The 21,604-nt window shown below is 44.4% G+C and overlaps 1 protein-coding gene across 9 annotated transcripts in view; it reads left to right on the plus strand.

The window, feature by feature from the left end:
- EPHA5 (EPH receptor A5) overlaps positions 1-21,604 on the plus strand; it is a gene marked incomplete at its 5' end in the record, with an annotated part of 261,432 nt that overhangs the window by 210,403 nt on the left and 29,425 nt on the right. For all 9 annotated transcript variants that reach the window (XM_081883879.1, XM_081883880.1, XM_081883884.1 and 6 more), the window contains 3 exons: positions 7,345-7,412; positions 10,240-10,365; positions 14,208-14,393. In XM_081883879.1, the coding sequence (XP_081740005.1) occupies positions 7,345-7,412; positions 10,240-10,365; positions 14,208-14,393 (380 nt within the window). The remainder of the gene's footprint in view (positions 1-7,344; positions 7,413-10,239; positions 10,366-14,207; positions 14,394-21,604) is intronic.

The raw sequence follows: 21,604 nt of genomic DNA on the forward strand, positions 1-21,604 counted from the left end.
GCAGACATCATGGGGTTCAAGTTCTTTGTAATTATTTCTAGCAAGTATCAACACTTGGCTACAGCATTGCTGGGCTCAAGCACAGCCACAGCAGGGAGTTGCCGCTCCTTATCTATGCATTTTTGGTCTGGGCAAGGAAAGACCAATTTGCTAGAAACCCAGGCAGAGGGGTAAATGGCTGTTCCACTTACTGCGTCTTACTATATGGGATGATCTGATTCAGAGTGGAAGCAAACATTGCACACCAATGCATGCAATTAAAACCCTCACAGCTACTTTCTTCTTTTTTGGAAATGGCTTCAGATGGGAGGCAGATTATATTGGGGTGGGGAGCAGGGTTATGAAGTATTCCCAAACCCTGGCAGGGGACACAGTGTGCTCCTTCTGGGGCACAATGTCCAGCTTTGGTCCTCACCCTGCACTCAGCTCTCACCCGTGGCTCCCACAAATTGTCAGCATGCAAAAGTGGCCACACCCTGGGAACGGCTTTGACTGGCTAAACCAGGTGAGGGTAGCTGAACGGTCTCAAACCTTCGGTTAATGAGGGGCTTCACCTGCATGCAGACACAGGCTCTGGCAGATTGAGCAGACAAGACCAAGAGTGGGTCCAAAGTTTAAGAAGGCAGTTGTAGTTGAGTAATATTGTCTTCCATGAACAAGGTTTTAACAGTGAGTCCGTAAGTGATTGTGGAGGCCAAGTCTGGATCTACATGTCCTTCCACAGTGGGGACATAGGTTTCTGGGGAGCAGTTGATCACGGTGAGGGTTTGCCAAGCGTGCCTTCCTCTTAGCATGTTTCTTCCTTTCGTCCTGAGTTCAAGCGTCTCCAAAGCCCATGACACCTTTAATAAAGGTTGTTGTCCAATTGGAGCACTCGCAAGCCAGTGTTTCCCAGTTCTCGGTGTGTATACTACATTTTTAAAGATTTGCCTTCCGAGAGTCTTTAAACCTCTTTTGTTGACCACCAGCATTATGCTTTCCATTTTAAAGTTCGGAATAGAGTAATTGCTTTGGAAGACGTTCATCAGGCATCCGCACAACATGACCAGTCCAACAAAGTTGATGTTGAAGAATCATTGTTTCTTGTACTTATACTTGGTTTTGCCCTCACAGAAAGCAGTACTGGTCTAAACAGACCATTGGCTCAGTATAAGTGTATAAGACTTTGTAGTGGCATAAACCATCCAATGGCTACTCTAAAGTGTTGACACTTCATTCCGTTTGTCAGCTACAACTACAATCTTTCTGTTTGTTTTTTTCATAAGTGTCACAAATAGCAGGCTGGCATTCTGATGCCCTATGGTACCATAGGACACCTGAGTCCACTGGCAACAGTCTTCTGCAACCAAAGGTCAGGCAAACATTAGTCACAGTGGTACTGTGGAAATGCATTAGTTTCTGAAAGTTATGGATGCCTGGAGAATTTGAAATTAGCCCTGTTTTGTCCTCAACAATCAAGCTGCATTTTAACCTCATTTTCTTGCATCTATTCTAAACTCCCTTATTAAATAACGTGCCTTCTGATCGAGGTCATATTGCTGTTAAGCAAAATATTGATGGACGCTTTAATCATATATTCGTTCCTTTTCTAAAAGCACAAAACAACATTTTTTTTTTACTGTCTGAAAAGGAATTATTCTGAAAGATTAAAATAAGAGGTCATTAGAAGGCTTTGGGGTTGCTGTTGTTTTGTGAAACCCAACTGTTTGCTTGTTTTTATTAGACAAGCAGCAATGCTCATGGCACTTTTGCAAAGTGACATAAAGGCACACACAAAAAGAAACAAAAAACACACGCATGGTCCTTGCTTGGTGGAGCTAGCATTCTAAATTTCAGTAACAGAGGGAAAAGCAGATTCAAAGGGTTGTTAAATAAAAAAGAGCAAATGCAGCTACCTGTATTTAACCTTTGTTTCCACTGATGTAAAAGTGAGAGGTGCACTTTTGTTACACCCCAACTACAAATCTCAGAGCAATTTAACAATCAATCCTTCCTCACAGGAAGCTCTGGGAATTGGAGAATAGAGGTCTCTTAACTACCATCAGCACCCTTCACAAACTAGATCTCCCATAATTCTTTGGTAGAAGCCATGACAGTTTAAAGTGGTAGCGAGGTGCTTTAAATGTGTGGCTGCGAAAAGTATCTCAAACTATCTAGCTCTGAAAATACAGTGTTATACATCTGCTGTGATTTACGGAGCGCCATGTGCGCTTTGTTTCTCACACTCAGGAACAGTAATTGTAAATATTAGTATAGACGGCGTGCAGCCCAACTGCTCAGGGAATGAATCTGTCAGTGGCAGAATGCTTACAGCCCGGCATCTGCATAGGGAGGGAAACGCATCAAAGCTTAACACAAACCTGGGAACAGGTGAACCTGGGAGGGTGGCTGGTCTGAGAACTGGAAAACCAAAGGCAAGAGACTTCTGGGAGTCCGGGACTGAATGCTCCAAGGGAGTTGGGCTGAGGCCAGGGAAGGACTTTGGTCCTTCAGGTTTCAGTGAGGCCAAAATTTGGCATGCATGATCCACCTCTCGCCTTCCATTCTGCTCAGTTCTCTACGTCCTAGTTGCGATGCCCTGCAGTTCCCCCTGGACTCGATGCCCAGTGTGGGGGAACCAGCCACGCTGCCCTAAATCTGCCTGCGCCAAGACAAGGGAGGTCAGTGGGCTAAGGAAGAGATGGCAGCCTGAATTCAGTAAAGAGAGAATCTTGATGAACTGCAAGGGATTTATGAAAATGGCTGCAGAGCACTAAGGACACTATACTGTATTCAAGGAGGGATAAGAGGAAGAAAGGCCTCGGCCCAGTATACCTGAAGGAGCATCTCCATCTCCATCGTTCAGCCAGGACATTGAGGGCCTTCTGGCAGTTCCCTCACTGCGAGAAGCGAAGTTACAGGGAACCAGGGCCTCCTTGGTAGTGGCGCCCGCTCTGTGGAACAACCTCCCATCACATGTCAAGGAAATAAACAACTATCTGACATTTAGAAGATATCTGAAGGCAGCCCTGTTTAGGGAAGTTTTTAATTACTGATGTTTCAATCTATTTTTAATCTTTTGTTGGAAGTGGCACAGGGTGGCTGGGGAAACTCAGCCAGATGGGCAGGGTATAATTATTATTATTATTATTATTATTATTATTATTATTATTATTATTATTATTATTGAGGCAAGCAAGGAAGCACTATTTACGTAACTAAGCTAGCCCATTTAACTAACTATTTAAGCTAGCCCATACACTGGAATTATATATATTTTTAAATGCATGTAAAATATATATATTCCTGGACTACCCTGAGGCTGATACCTCTTTTCTGGAATTTAACTGCTGCTCAGATCCCACAGGCTCACTTTCCCAACCTGGCAGAAATTGGGATTTATTGGTCCTGGATTGAGTAAGTTGCAAAAGTAGGTGCAGTGTTCTGATAATCAGCATTTCATGACATGGAAGGGGCAAGCTTTGATCAGATCTTCCTTAAAAATTTGTGTTGCCAGCCTGTGCCTAAGCTTAAAATAGTTCGCTCGTCCTAATATAGAAGGTGGTAAAGACAGTGCCTGCATATTAGCCAACACTTTTGTTCCCACACTTGCTTTGCTACCATACAAGCCTGAAATCTATCTGTCCATGTTCAATGAAAAATGCCAGGAAGAATTTAACTCCAGTGCTAGAGGAATCCACCCGGCCTTCTGTGGTCCTGTCCCCATTTTGCTGGAAGACTTGGTCCTGTTAGAATCCTGTTAGAATCCATATGAGCACAGTGTGCGTAGCTTTAGGAGTGGCCACAAAAAACCTATGCTTTTATTGAGAAAATATAAAAAGGCAATTTATGGGATAACTATCTGTTTGCAAAGAGGGGCATGGGTGGCGCTGTGGGTTAAACCACAGAGCCTAGGACTTGACAATCAGAAGGTCAGCGGTTCGAATCCCCGCGACGGGGTGAGCTCCCGTTGCTCGGTCCCAGCTCCTGCCAACCTAGCAGTTTGAAAGCACGTCAAAGTGCAAGTAGATTAATAGGCACCACTCCGGCGGGAAGGTAAACGGCATTTCCATGCGCTGCTCTGGTTTCTCCAGAAGCGGCTTAGTCATGCTGGCCACATGACCTGGAAGCTGTACGCCGGCTCCCTCGGCCAGTAAAGCGAAATGAGCGCCACAACCCCAGAGTTGGTCACGACTAGATCTAATGGTCAGGGGTCCCTTTACCTTTACCTGTCTGTTTGTGACACTTTTATACTGCCCTTCAGCCAAATCCTCAGGGCAGTTTACAGTCCTATAAATCAAATGATATATAAATTAGAATAAAAACAACTTTAACCATTCCAATGCAATACCACCATTATAATTATTGTAAAGTGTCCCAGAGAGGAGTTGGGGAGCTATAGTTCACCCCTCACAGAGTTTCACTTCTCAGCAGCCCTTAACAAACCTCGCTGCCCAGAATTCTTTGCAAGGGAAACGTGTTTCAAATGAGTTTTAAAGGTATCATGTGTGCACAGCCAGAGTTCAGGGCTACAAGACTAGAAAGATAAAAATTAGCAAAAAGCTAAGGCAGGCCATGGAAGGATGATTTCTGCAGAAAAGGGAACAAATGATGGCAATTCTTCTTCACAGAGGGGTGTGTGTGTCCTTGTGTTTCAATACTAATTGGGTAGTCACACAGGAACACAGGGCTGTCACTAGCCGATTCATTAGTGATAGATACATCTTCACTGAATTAAGCAGCAAGGAGGATTTGAATTTAGTGCTTCCAAGAGTTCCCAAGCAAAAGTATAGAGAGTTGGGACATTCTGTTTCCATTTCAAGAGAGGTTGTCTAAGGGATCTACAAAACGCATCCTGCCCTATTTTTTTTAACCATTGCCAGCTAACATTTCCAGGGAAAACTGAGACTTTGACTCAAAGAGATAATGTGAGGACCTAAAACAGAGGCGGGAATGTACTCTTTTCTTATTTGTGGCATTCCATGACTTGTTTCTCACCAGCAACTGAGTGTGTGACTCTGCTAGATCCTTTCTTGGCTACATGCCATCACCTGCGCTTTGCCAGAGTTGAGCCTAGGACAATATTGTATGGCCCAGCTCAGTCTATTAAAATATTAAGATGGATGAGACTGCAGTTGTGCTGCTTTCTCTTGCTAAGGAACCAATTCCCAGGTGGTAAGCTGCAAATTCAGACCTCATCTCAACCAAATCAAACCTCACAAACTGATGCTAGGGAGTCCTTACAGTATCAGGGCCCATATAGAGAGATGTTTCCTCTCGTAAAGGTAAAGGGACCCCTGACCATTAGATCTAGTCGTGACCGACTCTGGGGCTGCGGTGCTCATCTCACTTTATTGGCCGAGGGAGCTGGCGTACAGCTTCCGGGTCATGTGGCCAGCATGACTGAGCCGCTTCTGGCGAACCAGAGCAGCGCACGGAAACGCCGTTTACCTTCCCGACCGAGTGGTACCTATTTATCTACTTGTACTTTGATGTGCTTTCGAACTGCTAGGTTGGCAGGAGCAGGGACCGAGCAACGGGAGCTCACCCCGTCGTGGGGATTCAAACCGCCAACCTTCCAATCGGCAAGCCCAAGGCTCAGTGGTTTAACCCACAGCGCCACCCGCGTCCCTCGTTCCCCCTCTTACATAATCCTAAACCAGTGTCATCCAATGATGCTGAATATTGGAAGATTCAGAACAGGCAAAAGAAAGCACTTATTCACAAGTTGTGTAGTGAAAATACGGTAAATGGAATTTCCTTCCACTGTATGTAGTGATGGTTGGCAATTTGGATGGCCTTAAAAGGAGATTAGACAAATTCATGGCGGATAGAGGCTTTCAATGGCTACTGGCCACTGTTGTATCGCCAGTATTGTCAGTGCTGTGCCTCTGAGACATGAGAGTGGGGAACATGCAGTTGTTTTCAGGACCTTCTTGCAGACATCTCAAAGTCCTCTGGCAGGCCAGTGTGAGAACAGTATTCTGGTTAAGGTGGTCTCTGATCCAGCAGGGCTGTTACACTCTAGGGTGCATCATCTTTGGACAGCAGTCAATGAAAGTTGACTTGCATATAGTAAACCAGCACCTCAGGGAAAGACATATGCTAAACCTCTCTCTCTGGTGGGAGTGTTTTTGTCTGTTTAAATGTGCAAAGTGTTCAGATACCTGGACTGGTATTATATTATTATTATTATTATTATTATTATTATTATTATTATTATACTTCTCTGAACTGGATTCTCATCTTATAAGCACATCAGTAAAGAGCTCACAGCCGCCCAATGCAGGCCTTTATCATCCATTACCGCACTATATGAATCATTTTCTAGTGTAGTCTTGTAAAAACCAGTTACGTTGGGTTGTGTGCGCGCCTCATGCCATCCCTTCACCAATAAGATTTGTCATTCTCCCATCAGCCCGTTTTCTCTCTTATAAATTTGTTAGAGGAACACTTTTACAGCCTCAGTTTTACGAAGCATGCCATAAATATTTCACTAGGTGATTGCCAGTGTGAAAGTAGGTTTGTTACCAGATAAAATGCCACAGGAATATTTAGAATGGAAATGCCACTCTTCTGTTTTACATTTATTGAACAACATTGACCTGTGTCCTGGGCCTCATTTTTTCCTTCCAGTATGATGGGAATAAGAGGCATAAATTTTCAGGGGAAGAAGTCGTTTCCAAGGTATGGAAAAGATCAACCAACTACAATGCCACATCTGATGTATTTTTAGCAGCTGAAGAACTCATTCAGTTTATTTTAGATAAACCAAGCCTTAATGCTTGATACGTTCCGCAATGACTGATATAGCACAGTTAAATCTTGGCATTTGGTAATACAGCAGTAGGCATAAATGTTCCCTTGTAGGACAATTTTATTTCCTGAAGTGTGCATAAAACAAATAGGAAGGCTTGTCTCCATCCTTTAGATTACATTTCTTGCCACTGACAATATAAAGGAATGGCTGTGTTACCAGGCCTCTGCTTGTAAAAAAACACTTTACTAATCAGTTATTAGGATCAAACAAGCCTGTTTCAAGAATTCTTGGTCCCCTTTAAGGAGGGCTATTGAGACCCCAAATCCTATCAGGATTTTCCTGTATCCTCTTTCTTTTTCTGAATTAAAAGGTGGATGTGGATAGCAGATCCCGCAGGACCCAAAGTACAGATGATGCCAATATTTTATCTAGCCCTTTTTTCTTTTCCCCAGACAAGGTTTGAATAGGGCATGCCTTGCATCCAGTTGAAAAATGTTGGCACAAACAGGGCATCTTTGCATTCCTTATTTGATAATTTGCCTGTTGTGTGATGGTTTTGGTGAGAAGCTTCCTTACAGCATGCCATAAATCTTGTTCAATAACAGGAGGTGTGGCTACAGCAAAGCAAAGCAGGACCCTGAAGAGGAAAAGATGCATTTTCATAATGGTCACAGTGAGTAAAGTTCAGATAATATGCTAGAGAACTGCACGGCTTTCCAGTATTTTTGTCTTGATATGGTATAATACATAGCATTATAGTTCTATACTGCTTAGGGGCAGGCAGAACCAATGCGCTCACCTTCTCTGACTTTTGGTAGAAAGTGGAAAGGGTTTATTCCACTTTGCCAAGATGGCAAAATAGGTAGAACATGAGACTCTTAATATCAGGGTTGTGGGTTCGATTCCCACATTGGGCAAAAAGATCCCTGTGTTGCAGAGGAGACTAGATGACCCTTGTGAACCCTTCCAGCTCTACATTTCCATTATTCTGCAATTCATTCCAGTTCGGTAAAGAGAAGATGACAGAATCTTACCCCAGTCCTACGGAGTGTGCGTCTAGCACAGGCGAGAGGGCTGCATTAGCTTCACACTCTTCAAGGCAAGAGTTCAGGGAATAAAACTACACATCTGCATTGTAGGCCTCCTTTTATTTCCAAAGCAGCACTGCTGTTCCAGAAACGCTTCATGCCAAAGCTGTGGATTTAGCTCCAAGTGGAATTCTGCCCCAGCAAATGGGCTAAATATCCTAAATAATTCAATTGATATTTTTACAGTGTTGCAGATATACTGGGAGCAGCAGGCATGACCCTCAAGTTTATTTAAAACAAAAACAAAAAAATGGCTAAAATAATTTGATATTGAAAGTATTTCCTATTAGAAAGCTCCCAGGTGAGAGCTGGGAGGTAGTGTGAGACTTTTAAAAGAGGCCTCTGTGTTTTCTTTGTTCTTTCTCTGTCCTTGTTTTCATTTCAATTAGTTTCTTTAATCTTACTGTATTATGAAAAAGATTTGATAAATTCTTTTCTTTTCTAAGTATTTCCTATTAAATGGAAATGGTTAGAGATTAAAGAGCAGCTCCAGGATCTGATTAAAAAGCATGAAATAACTACACATGAAATAACTACACACGGACACAGAATTAAGGTTGATGGGTAACATTAAGGCCACAATTTTATTGATTGCAAATTGAATGTGAGTGGTATTGGCAGAGGCATTGGCTGAAGACTATAACGGACTACTGCCCCAGTTGACAGAGCCGATGTAGCTAAACCCATTGGGGCAGCAACATCAGGGTTTTGCCCGACAGAAGCTTACCGCGAGGTTCCCGTGATCCCGGCATGGCCCTAGCCCATCAAGCGGACTTCAGACGAGATCCGGGACCCCCAGATTACTTTAATGGAATACCTTTTGATCATTGAGGGTTGATGCCCACACCTCCCCTCCACACACAAAATTAAGCCAATGCCTAACCACCAAACCTGGAAAGTTGTGATGATTGCTAAGAGGGTAGGCAAAAAACCAAGTGGCCAGTGCCCATTTGCCAAATGGATAAAAATTCCTACCCAGCCCCTGTCCTAAGACAGGCGACTCACACATAGTGCAAAGCAAGGCTGAGAACCTACACCAAGGGCAGGAGGGTGGGTGTTCAGCAGCGCCAATCAAGTGCCTAGGGCACTCTTGCGCTGATGCTTATATAATTCCTTAACCCCACCCCACCCCTTTCTTGATTGGCTGTGACCCGTGATGCCTATTTAGAGAAATGAAACTTAGACCTAGAAATGAAACCTACCGTAGATTCTGGCGTATAAGACGACTTTTTCACCCCGGAAAAGAGGTTAAAAAGTCGGGGGTCGTCTTATACGCCGAGTATGGGTGGCACGGAGCGGAGCCCACGCCCCGCTGCGGCGGCGGCGGCTCCGAAACAGCGACAGCGGTGGGCTCCGCTCCGTGTCAGGAGAAAACCCCACGGCACAGAGCCCGTCCCACACGCTGCTTCGGAAGCAGCAACAGGGGCGGCTTTCTCCCAGCGCAGAGCTGCCCAGCATATTAGGCAACTGGGCTTATAAGACGAACCCCCAAATTGCAGCTGCCATATTAGACGCCCAGTCGCCTAATACGCCGGAATCTATGATACTTCATCAGGAGTGTGTCCAGGGGCTCAGTCGCAAGAAGGACCGCCTTCCTAGGACGATCCCATTTCCAGCAGTGCTGTACTTACCAAACAAACAAACAAACAAACAAACAAACAAACAAATAAATGGAGGCCTGCACTTCAGGTGTGTTGTACCTTGAAGCATGTGAAGCAGGGATCTTGTAAGCAGCCCCCCTTGTAATTATCCAAAATCTAGAGGAGTCACATTTTCTGCAACCTTTTTTTTTAATAATACTGTCTTTGTGACTTTGAACTTTATATTTAATTTTAAATCTGGTGGGGTTTGATAGCTAGGACTGCAACTTAGATCGTGACATCTTAATGGGATAATCGTATGGATTTAAGCTGAACTATCCGTTAAGACTGCGTGAATTCGTATAGGGATGAAAACAGTATTTCTGAAGCAAGAAGCATACTTACTTTGTTGCTCTTGTTTATAATGCATACATATATCACAGCAGACCTCAGCATAGAGAAAGGGAGCAATGTCTCTTTTAAAATGGCGCTTGCCACCTGCAATTTTTATGAACATTGGTATTAAAAATACAACCCCTTTATTAAAAATATATACCCTACCCAATTAATCGTGGTTCCCTTTGGTCTATTAAAAGTTTTTTTAATAAATTAATCAAGGTGAGTAATAGATTAAATATTGCAGCCCTGGTGTGCACCAAATGTTTCTTAAGTAGCTCATAATGGTATCTTTGTGACAATGATATGCTCACATACTCCGTTTTGTAATTAGTAAAATACATTTCCCTTTGCCCTAGTGTTCCAGCTTGTTCAATTTTCAGTTCTGCTGCTCGCCAGTTCTTTTAACATATTAAACCCTTAATTTTATGCACAGTTAAATTACCAGGAGTACGGACTTATATCGACCCACACACCTACGAAGACCCAAATCAAGCTGTCCATGAGTTTGCCAAGGAAATAGAAGCCTCGTGTATATCAATTGAAAGAGTTATTGGAGCCGGTAAGATTACCAGTATCACCATTTACCCTTCACTCACACTATTGCTGTAACACCAGGATTCCGTTTTTGCATTGCATGACCAGGCAGTGACCACCCCAGGCCCCAGGGAACACCAGAAAGGAATAATGACTGGTGACAACATCTTATGGAATTAAAATTTGGCCACAACTTTATTAAACTTCCGAATGTGGGAAGACCTTGGCTTAAGCCTTGGGTGTGTATCCCTTCCAGCCCTCCAGCCAGGGGGAACTGGGGCTCATCAGGGTAAATGAGATATGGGGGTGCTCTGCGAGACGTAAGTGTAGCAGGCAGCCTAGCCCATATCCCCGCATGCAGGGTCGTTCACTGACACCCTTTCAGTGTATGGCCAGCGACACCCATATATATAACCCCTTTAAGAGGGAGAACCTGGAATCACCGCCACTGGGGGGGGGTGAGTCGCCACTTCATGCCCTCCCCCCTATAGTAGGGTTACCAGATGTCCCCGTTTCCCAGGGACAGTCCCCGGATTTGCGAATAAGTCCCCAGGCAAATTCCATCCCCGGAATGTCCCCGGATTTCATCTAATGTCCCCGGGATACGCAGCAGCGGCAGTCTCAGCAGCCCGGAGCAGTTGGCTCTGGCTGGCTTTAGGAGCTGTTCGGAAGTCCCCATATGATGGTGGTACAGGGGCTCTAAGATGCAGCTTCTGGACTATCTCCACCTTCCCTGACCCCAGCAACTAAGCTGCGGAGGGAGGCTTCACACTGCCTATCAGAGCTTGCGTGCAAGCAGGAGTGGACTGGGATCTCTCAGGCAACGGGAAACCTCCCTTCCCAGCTGAGGGAGGGATGCCCACCCCCTCCTGCTTGCACGAAAGTAAGAATGGGATTGGGGCTGCTCCGATGGGAAGGGAGGCATCGCGCTGCCTGAGAGATCCCTGCAGAAAGGCAGAAAGACCAGCAGAAAGGAACTGAGAGAGATTTAAGTGCCTTGGACGTGAGATCTCCAGGCTAAATAACATATAAAGACTGATGGATATTGGTTGGGGACTGGAACCGGGAAAAGGGTGGGTGGAGTTTGGGAATCCAAAGGGTATACAAATATAATTTGCTTTGCTTTCATATTTTTGTTAGTTGTATGGAAACTGGGAAAACCGTGGAAGGGAAATTTTGGTCGACTTTAGGAAAAAGGTTTAAGAATAATTAATGTGATGTGTGAATTTGGATAAGTTAAAATTGGTTTTTAAATCAAATAGAAATAAGGTTTGCAAAAATAAATTGAGGAAATGGAAGAAAGAAGAAAAGTAAAATAACAGCAGGTTAGGACAAATTATTAAGTTAAAGTGGAGAAATAAGTTAAGGACTTGCTGAACTGACAATTTAAATTAGAATACAAGAAGGGTAGGTGTGAGGAGGTCTGAGAAATAAGGTAAAAGAAAATAAGTAATTGAAACTTTATGTGTTTTTAATCGTTGATAAGTTTTGAATTTTTTTGTATTTTTGTGTTATTTTTATTATGTTTATTTTTGTTTTCGATTTTTATATGTATGTTGAAAATACCAATAAATATTCATTAAAAAAAGAGAGAGATCCCTTCCCCCTCCTGCTTGCACGCAAGTAGGAGTTGGGATGGAGCTGCTCCTCAACGTGTAGCTTTTATTTATTTTATATTATTTTTTTTATTATTTTATTTTTTTTATTTTATTTTATTTTATTTTATTTTATTTTATTTTATTTTATTTTATTTTATTTTATTTTATTTTATTTTATTTTATTTTATTTTATTTTATTTTATTTTATTTTATTTTAGTCCCCAGATTCATTGAAAAGAATCTGGTGACCGTACCCTATAGGCAAGAAAAGACTAAAGGATTCCACCCAAGGCCCCAAAATGCCAAAGTTGTGACAAATTGCTACGGGGAAGGCAAAAACCTGCCAATGCAGGGAAATTTCTTCCCGGTCCTTCAACAGAAACCAGTGAAAGACCGTAGCAGCACCCGCTAAACAGGAAGAAAAAAGGTTAACCTGAAACATTAAACAAGGGAGGGTTGGGTGGGTGAAGCTCCTGAGTTGACTGCCTGGCTGCTGCTGGCTCCTCCCTCTATTTATGGGGCTGGCCCCACCCCCCAGCAGTGTAAGTTGACTAACTGAGGCTGGACGTGAACCTCCAAAGAATAACACTGAGAGGCAGGACAGCCCATACAACCGGTAAGTTCCCTGGGGTCCGAAGCGTCACGCGCGATCCCGCAAAGGGCACCCACAGTGTAAACTGTGAGTGCTCGTTATTATTTTCAATGCACATGTGCTTTGATTTAAAATGATGCAAAAGGTAACTTTGATGCAGCCATGTGTGCACATTATGACTCCTTTTTTGCTTTGAATAAATATGGGTATATTCTAGCATGCACTGATAAGCTGTAAGGAGGAAAATCAGGATAAACCGCCCACATGTGGCAACTTGGACAAAGTCCGGTATTAAGAAAAGCAAGCAAACGGGCACACAGTGGGTCACTAATGCATTGGCTCTGCTACAGGAACAAGAGCAGGGAATGTGGAATCTGAAAATCTTGAGGGTGGCCCAGATGGAGAAAATGCCTTATGCATATCCCTATGCATTCCAGTGGACTTGCGCAGGAAAACTGACCACCAGATGATGCCTATTTTTACTGCTCTTGGGGTGTATCGGGTGTTAGGGGAGGGGTAGTACCTCTGGTGGGGGGGACGTATCATACTCCTTCTGGGGTAGTTTGTCCACCTTTGGTCCCCTCAGCTCTCACCAGTGGCTCTTTAAAAGTTGTCAGCATGCAATGGCGGCCACACCCCAGGAACGTCTTCAACTGACTGGCTAAACCAGTTTCAAACCCTCAGTGAGTTAAGGCAAAGCAGGCTGTGGCAGATTGAGCAGTAGTGGGCCCAGTAGTCAAGAAGGCAGTTTCTGCACATGCTGTAGTGAGAATCACATTTCTATCTTGGTAACTAGAAGGAAAAGTGAACAGGTTAGAGGCAGGGAGGAGAGTTTGGTGGCAGGCAAAATGGGAACGTGATAAGAGGGGGATACTCCCATTGGGTCAGTTTGAAATCTCATCTGAAGAAGAATGCCTAAGTGAGATAGGGATTGCCAACTTTCAAAGCTTGCATTTCCAAGCATGGACGTTGCCAGGATGCTATCATTGGCTCCTGGCTAGTTGCCCAGGATAGTATAAAGACACGGAAAAGCTTCTTACCATCCTTTTTTATTTCAATCCTTACAGAGAGAGGCTATAGAACCCAGCCTCTTGGATAATGGTGTCATCCCGAGTGAATCTCCACCCTCTGTCTCTCCCACTTCCCTATTCGTCATCATCATCACCTCCTCTATGGGTGCTGCTACGTGCCCTCTGTCTTTGAGTTCTTTGCTCTCCTACTTTTAAGGCTTGCCAGGTTCTGGGAGACGGAGAGTCTGGGATGCTTTCTAATGACAATGTGTCAGCCAGCTGTTCTGATTTCCCAACTTTTCCACTCATCTGCCTCTGAGCCGGTACCTCCCTCAAACCCCTGCTATAAATCTATATGGTCTTCCTCTTCCTCCTCTCTGGAAGGGTCAGGCTGTGGAGGCGGTCTCCACCATTCCTCCTCTGCCCAGTTCCTGACAGAAGTATGAGTTTCACTGGCATCCCTATAAAAATGCAGCCTGAAAGTTTAGGCTCAAGTAATTGAGATGTATGTGGCTGAGAGGAAGAATGATCTCCATCACATGTGTTCACATGAATTGGTCGTACTGGGTTAACTAACCTCTTCATTGGTTATGCACTGTGTGATCCTCACACAAGAATGGTCAGACAATAACCAGGAATACTAACTTGGGGTTTGTTTTGTTCACAGGTGAATTTGGTGAAGTATGTAGTGGGCGATTGAAACCACCCGGAAAGCGTGAGCTACCAGTAGCCATTAAAACCTTGAAAGTGGGCTACACAGAGAAGCAGAGGCGAGATTTCCTGGGAGAAGCTAGCATCATGGGGCAATTTGACCATCCCAATATAATTCACCTAGAAGGCGTCGTCACAAAGAGTATGTACCTGCTGCTAATGAGTTATAATTTGCTTATAAATGTCTTCTTGGCCTCGGTCCAGTATACCTGAAGGAGCGTCTCCACACCCACCATTCTGCCCGGACGCTGAGGTCCAGCGCCGAGGGCCTTCTGGCGGTTCCCTCATTGCGAGAAGCAAAGCTACAGGGAACCAGGCAGAGGGCCTTCTCGGTAGTGGCGCCCACCCTGTGGAACACCCTTCCAGCAGATGTCAAAGCGATAAACAACTACCTGACATTCAGAAGACATCTTAAGGCAGCCCTGTTCAGGGAAGTTTTTAACGTGTGATATTTTACTGTATTTTTGGTTTTTATGGAAGCCGCCCAGAGTGGCTGGGGAGGCCCAGCCAGATGGGCAGGGTATAAATAAATTATTATTATTATTATTATTATTATTATTATTATTATTATTATTAAATGCCATTCAAGCCACTATCTTGGTGGCCTCAATGTGCCTACCTGTGGAATCTGTTGGGGACGCCGCCAGAGCTATTAAACCATTCGCATGGTCCCCATGAGCACTTTTCTGAACCCCATTAACGCCAACGCAAATCTGTGAGACAAAAACTAACCAAACAAGGATGGAACGCATCAAGACACAATTCATTCTTTGTCCTTCGCTTCTTCTGCTCTGGCAGAGGCCGTGATCCAGAGGCGGAGATTTTGCATGTGGTTCCCTTTTCCAAAGAGCATCCCCGTCCCTTAACAACTAAAAGTAAAATAGGAAGCTATAAGAAACAGAGTGCCACCCAAAATGGCCATGCATTGTTGGGTCTCTCACCTTTACCACAATGCAGAATTTCCCCAGTGTTTCGATACTATTATGCAAGACTCTTCCTTTGCCCCTGATAACAGCAAGCAATGATGCGCAATGGTGGTGTCTGGTGGGTGCAGAGCTGTCAAGGCACAAGTTGAATTGTACAAAACATTACCAGGTGCTGCGCACAGTGTTGTTGCTTTCAGCAGCAGGCTGTGTGTTCCGTGCAACATGCCATCACGTGTCCCATTTTATAACACAGCCTTGTCGATTCCGCCACCAGACCTTCATAAGGATGCCAAGGTCGCTGGTTCAGAAAGCCTGCCACTTGCTTTTAATTTTTCTCATTGAAGCGCCTACTCATTTGTGTCCTTAGTTTTATGTTCCGTAATGCGATGCTAATTTATTCAGCAATTACTCTCAACCTGCAGCACACAGATAATGAAGCATAAGGTCAAAGAAATATGATTTCCTTGTGATTGAAACAGAGGCAGGGAGCCAGAAGCAGCACTCCTAGGGGGTGGTGTCATCATGAGGTGGCATCCTTTTCATAATGCTGCCTTTAAGGGCCCGAGATAAGGGAGCTGCGCTGTACGACTCGCCTGTGATCTGCTATTAAAACCGGGCGCATCATAAATGCCACTGCAGTCTGCAGAGATTTTATGATAAATGAGGAGAAGGCAGAGCCCTTCCCTTAAATTGCTCATTTGTGATGCCTGAGCACATCAAGTTGAAGCAAACCCGTTCCGGTGCAAGGAAGCGCCATGGACTAACATTTCCCCACACTTGCCTATAAAACTACCTTTCCAGGATGGGAAATGTGGGCAACAGTGATTGGCTTTAGCTTCTTGGGGATAAGATCTCCACTTAAAAGGCTTGTTGGGAAATTGGAATCACAAAGAATACAGTCAAACCTCGGGTCCCCAAACCTGGAAGCAAGTGTGCCAGTTTTCGAACGTTTTTCAGAAGCCGAACGTCCGACGCAGCTTCCAATTGAGTGCAGGACATTAACTTATGGTCTCTGTGTGTGGTTTGGGAGCTTACTGGTCAGGGAAAAAACAATGCTGTCCAGGGTTGTAAAGACTGCGGAGAGAGTAATTGGGTGCCCTCTTCCCACCTTGGATCAAATCTATGCTTCCAGGTGCCATAAGAAAGCTGCAGAGATAGCGCAGGATAGTGCACACCCCATAAATGATTTCTTTCAGCTTCTGCCTTCTGGAAGAAGGTACAGGGTTATAAAGACTAGGACTAGCTGCCTGAGAAACAGTTTCTACCCTAATGCGATTTTGGTTTTAAACGCATTGTAATGAGTCTGTGTGGGAGTATATTGTATTTAAAAATGGGGTATCAAAGTTTTTAGGGGGCTAACCAGGTTGGGATAGCTGGGATAGCAGGGTTGTTGGGTTTTGAACGTCTTACGTAGATTTTTCAATTTCGTTGCTCTGTATGGGACAATTACAATAAAGATTATTGCATTATGTTGTATCGTATCGTAAGCTGAATGCGCTTCCGGAATGGATTATGTTTGACAATCGAGGTTTGACTATAGAAAGTATACCTGTCCTCTATGTTCACGGAGGTCCAAAGCGTAGGTATTGCCACACTACTATCATCATCATCATCATCATCTGGCTGGGTTTTCCCAGCTACTACAGCCCAGTTCCTACATGATACGGACAGACCTACTGATGAGTTGATGCCCACCTCGGACCCTCACCAACAGAACATAGTGACCAATTCAGTTTATAAAGGGAGAGGCAATTCTTTTATTCATAAGAAACAATCCCCTTGTGTCCTTAGGCAGCCACTCTCTCATCCCAGCTTTTTTCTCCAGGGTAACTGTGGGAATAAAATGGGGGAGGAGAGATGTTTGGCTCCTTGAAGAAAGGACAGGATACAAATGTTCATTTAAAACCTTTTGAAAAGAATCAGCAATTACTTTTCGTCTGCACTTTTGTCTGCTAGGTAATGAAAATTGATTTAAGCAGAAAGCTGTATGTGTTCTACCAGCATTTCATTGAATTTATAAGGTCAGGAGCAAGTCACGCTCATTATTGCTGTGTCACTCGAGCATTTACGTATAAAAACGGAGTGTAGGCTATATATAATTACCTTTAAAACAACTCGGTCATGAAATTAGTCTAATGGGGTTGGGAAAACATTGCTACTGTTGTCAACAATCAGGTAATAAAAATCTTTATTGTGTGTTACCGTGATTGAGCATCTTAACTTTTTTTATACTTGAGGTGATTCACGCAAATGTATTCATGGATTTGCTAGCGATACATATATTCAGCATTACAGAAGGGAATTTGCAAACATCCCGTCCCAGGGTGGGGGGATTAGCCGGGTTCCTAATGTGCAATGCTAGTGTACAACCAGGTGCAAATATGTACCAGTACTGAGGTGTCGATCTGGGCCTCCCTGAATTTTCAGACATACGAATTACAACAAGAAGACGCCCTACTCCCGGAGACGTATAGATGTTTAAAAGCTTGGCCTAATTTTGCAGCTGCCCCTTACTTAACTAACATCACTAACGAAGCTTACAGATGGGCTTTCTCTAGAGCCCGCTTTGAGACAATGCCCTCAGCAGTGCTGTACGGCAAATTCATGCGGGTACCAATGCATGCGCGTCTCTTCCCCTGTATGTCTAATAAGGTAGAATCTGTCACACACATCCTTCTATTTTGCGAATTTTATAGTGAAGAACGAGTTCAACTTATTTTGCCGCTTTTATCAAAATGTATACCCCTACAACATTATTTGGAATCCTCCCCCGAAATTCTACGAAAATACCTTCTGGAAGATTCCTCAAGCTCAATATCATATGAGGTGGCCAAATTTTGCACTTTAGTAATCAGGAAGCGTAAATCTCTTCTGTTGAATGGCACACTGTGAAGTTCCCTTGTGTAATCTTTTTTTTCCTGATATTGTTGTTGATTTCTTTTTGTTTGATCTTGTGGTGTTTAGTGTCACTGGCTTTTGCCGCAATAAAACTTGGTAAACTTGGTAATTTTCGGACATAACTGTAGATGAAGACATGCACCCCCGTTCATCATGCATAGCACAAAAGGAGGGCTGTGTACACACTATGTCTTTAAAGCACATTTGAAGCACCTTATACCCACTCAAAGAATTATGGGCCCTATAGTTTGTTGAATTGTAACTTTGTGGGGTGTAAACTACATACCCATAATTCATTGGGGGGAGAGAACATGATTTGAATGTGTTGTAAAGGTACAATAAATGCACAGCCTAGAGTTTGGTTGGCATCTCTGTGAGGAAAAGTAAATCTCCAGCTTACACAAACATACACTGCTTGAGTATGGCGGGGGGACAGAGGGACCTCAAAGCTTATTTTAAAGCTATGTTTTATTATTATTATTATTATTATTATTAATAATAATAATAATAATTTATTATTTGTACCCCGCCCATCTGGCTGGGTTTCCCCAGCCACTCTGGGCGGCTTCCATAGAAACCAGGAAACACTAAAATATCATACATTAAAAACTTCCCTGAACAGGGCTTTACATTTTTGTATTGCATTCGATGGTTATATATAAGGTGTACATTCTTTGTTTTTTCAGCTTGTAAATCACTTTGAGTATTGTAAGATAGAAAGCCTGTATACAAATTAAAAGTGATGATGAGTGATGAAAGCGGTTTACAAAACAGATCAGAGAATAAAATCAAGAAAAATCTACAGCCATACTTTAAAACAGGCAAAAGTTAAAATACTGAAACAGATTAAATGATCTCCACTTTCTTAACCTCTTCTCTAAATAAGAACATTTTTAGCTGTTGCTGAAACGAGTACAGTGAAGATGCCTGCTTGATATCAATAGACAGGGAGTTTGAAAGTGTAGGCGCTGCCACACTAAACAATAGAGTTCTTAAAAAATGTTTTGCCTCAGGTAGAGAGGAGGATGACACAGATACCCCGTTCCTTCTCCTCTTTGGAGACCGCTGGATTCTTCTCTGTCCCTGCAGTCACACGTGTCTTCCTATGGGTTCATAATTCAGCCAGGGTTGGTACCACTTTATCTACCAGCTCTTACTTTCATTTGCATGAAAGTAGCAGCTCTGAAAGGTGCACAGCTCCAAAAACCAACACTGCCACAATTGTGCAAGCTGGGGCAGTCCTTTTTTGTAGACCCCAATGTAGAGGTACTGAATTGTACAATCTCATCCTGGTGACAATTCACCGGGAGCTTAGCTACACCAGAGATAATTGCCTGTGAGAACATCTCCCTTTGCTGTATCGTAGATATGAACTTTGATCCCATTCATCTTGCTTGATAGCCTTCAGAGCACCTAGCGAAACATTCTCGGAGTGTTTGGCGTTTCCTACACCAAATGGCTTCTAGAGCAGTGTTTCCCAACCGGTGTTCCGCGGCACACTAGTGTGCCGCGAGACGTTGCCTGGTGTGCCGTGGGAGGGAGGCGGGTGAGTCGGGCGGCGAGAGGCGGGGCGGCGGCGAGGAGAGGCCGCCCAGCGCGGGGCTCTCGCCGTCTGCCTGCCTGGCTGCCTGCATGGCGCTGACGTCACGGGGCTGTAACGTGCCCCACATAGGCACACGCGGGGCGGCGAACGAGCTCCCTCCCACATCCCATCGCCGGCTCTGCACCAGGCGGTAGAGCTCGGCGAAGTCGCCGCGCTGGAAGGCCAGCAGCGTGCGCGCCTTGGCCAGGCTCTCGCCCGCCTGCGCCTCCAGGCACGGTGCCTCGGCGTTGGGCGGCAGCAAGCCCAGGAAGCGGCCCAGCCGGCCGGGGTCGCCCGCCTGCAGCAGCGCCTCGCACCCGCACGAGACCTGCTCCGCCGAGAAGCGCGCTGCCCTAGCCATGCGGGTCTCCTCCCCCTGCGCCGCCGTCCCCTTTCCACATCCTAGGAGCCGCGATCCGCCTACCGCGGCTCCCAGCCCGGGCTGGCCTCCGCCTCCTGGGACGCGCGCCCACCCCTGCGGCCCCCCAAACTTCGGAGCAACTCTCCAGACGCTTCTCCCCCGCCTCGGTCTCCCTCCTTTCCACTTCTCTTCCCCCCTTCCTTCCCTCTTTCTTTCTCTTTCTCTCCCACCCGCCTTTCCTTCTATTAACTTTCCTTTCCCCTCCCTTCGTCCTTCCTACTTTTACTCCTGGGCTCCTCCCCCCTTTGCGCAGCCACAAATCAATCTCTTTCTCTTTTTTCCCCTCTCTCTCTTCTTTGCTCAGACGCAAAAAAGCGCCGCTTTTTGGAAATCCGGACTGCTGTCCCCACTGAAACGATACTTTAAAAAAGGAAGAACCCACTGGCTCTTATTTCTGTTTAAAGCAGTAGATCCCGAACTCTTTTGGCCCACTGCCCCCTTGGTTCCACATCCCCCAGTGTCCCCTATGCTTACTCTATAGAAAGCATTACAGGGGTTAACGCGGCTCGCTAAGGAAGATATTAATAGAATTCTGCATTTGGGGGGAGACCCTAACAGTCATCTACCATTACCTTCTATGCTGTTACTATTTTTTTTTTTTTTTTTTTACATAAGTAAAAAGTGACCTTTCCCCATCTGGCATGGTGGTGTGCCTCGAGATTTTTTTCATGAAACAAGTGTGCCTTTGCCCAAAAAAGGTTGGGAAACACTGTTCTAGAGTACTTCTGTCCAAATGAGATATTCCTGAGCAGTGCTGGATTTACGAATAAGCTAAACAAGCTATAGCTTAGGGCCCCACTCTATTGGGGGCCTGCAATAAATTTAAAGGGGGGGGGACTGGATGTACATTTCCAAAATATAAGATAAAAAAACAAGTAAAATAAAACCTACCTACAGCAACAGTGTTTTGTGTTGTGTAGGCTCCAATGATGTAAGTAATGGGCCCTGCCAGCTCCCTAAAATATCACTGGTTTGCTCATTTCTATATAGAGAGTGCCTACATTTTGCATGTGCAAATGGTTTTCGATACCTATTAGGTCCATAAATTACCTTATAGCATATATTCAACAGAAAAAACAGCCACAATTTGTTGTTGACAAAGGACAGGTGGACATATAAAGGACCCCATTACCTTCAGGAGCTTAGGGCCTCATCAAACCTAAATCCGGCCCAGTTCCTGAGATCAGTCTGTAGAAGAAGCCGCAAAATAAGGCAGAGTCTTCAGATAGGGTCTGTGTTGTTTACCAGCAAATTCTGACTTGGCACTTCCCACGGCTCAGAGAACAGTGTGTTGCATTTGAGAAACGTCTTTGTTTGTATTTAAACACGCTGCCTGTAACTTTCATTGGATCGCCATGTAGTACTTTGTTGTACATGTTGTACTTTGAGATGGAAAAGTAAAGGTCCTTGCCAATTTTCCTACCCTACTTAATTATGGTGAATTGCATACTCTCCCAGGTGCAGCTTTTATAAGGATTTTGTCTCTTCATATTTAAGCATCTAATTTACATTGAAAACTCACTAAA

Source organism: Podarcis melisellensis, assembly GCF_964234715.1.
Source record: "Podarcis melisellensis genome assembly, chromosome: 13".
Taxonomy (NCBI): Eukaryota; Metazoa; Chordata; class Lepidosauria; order Squamata; family Lacertidae; genus Podarcis; species Podarcis melisellensis.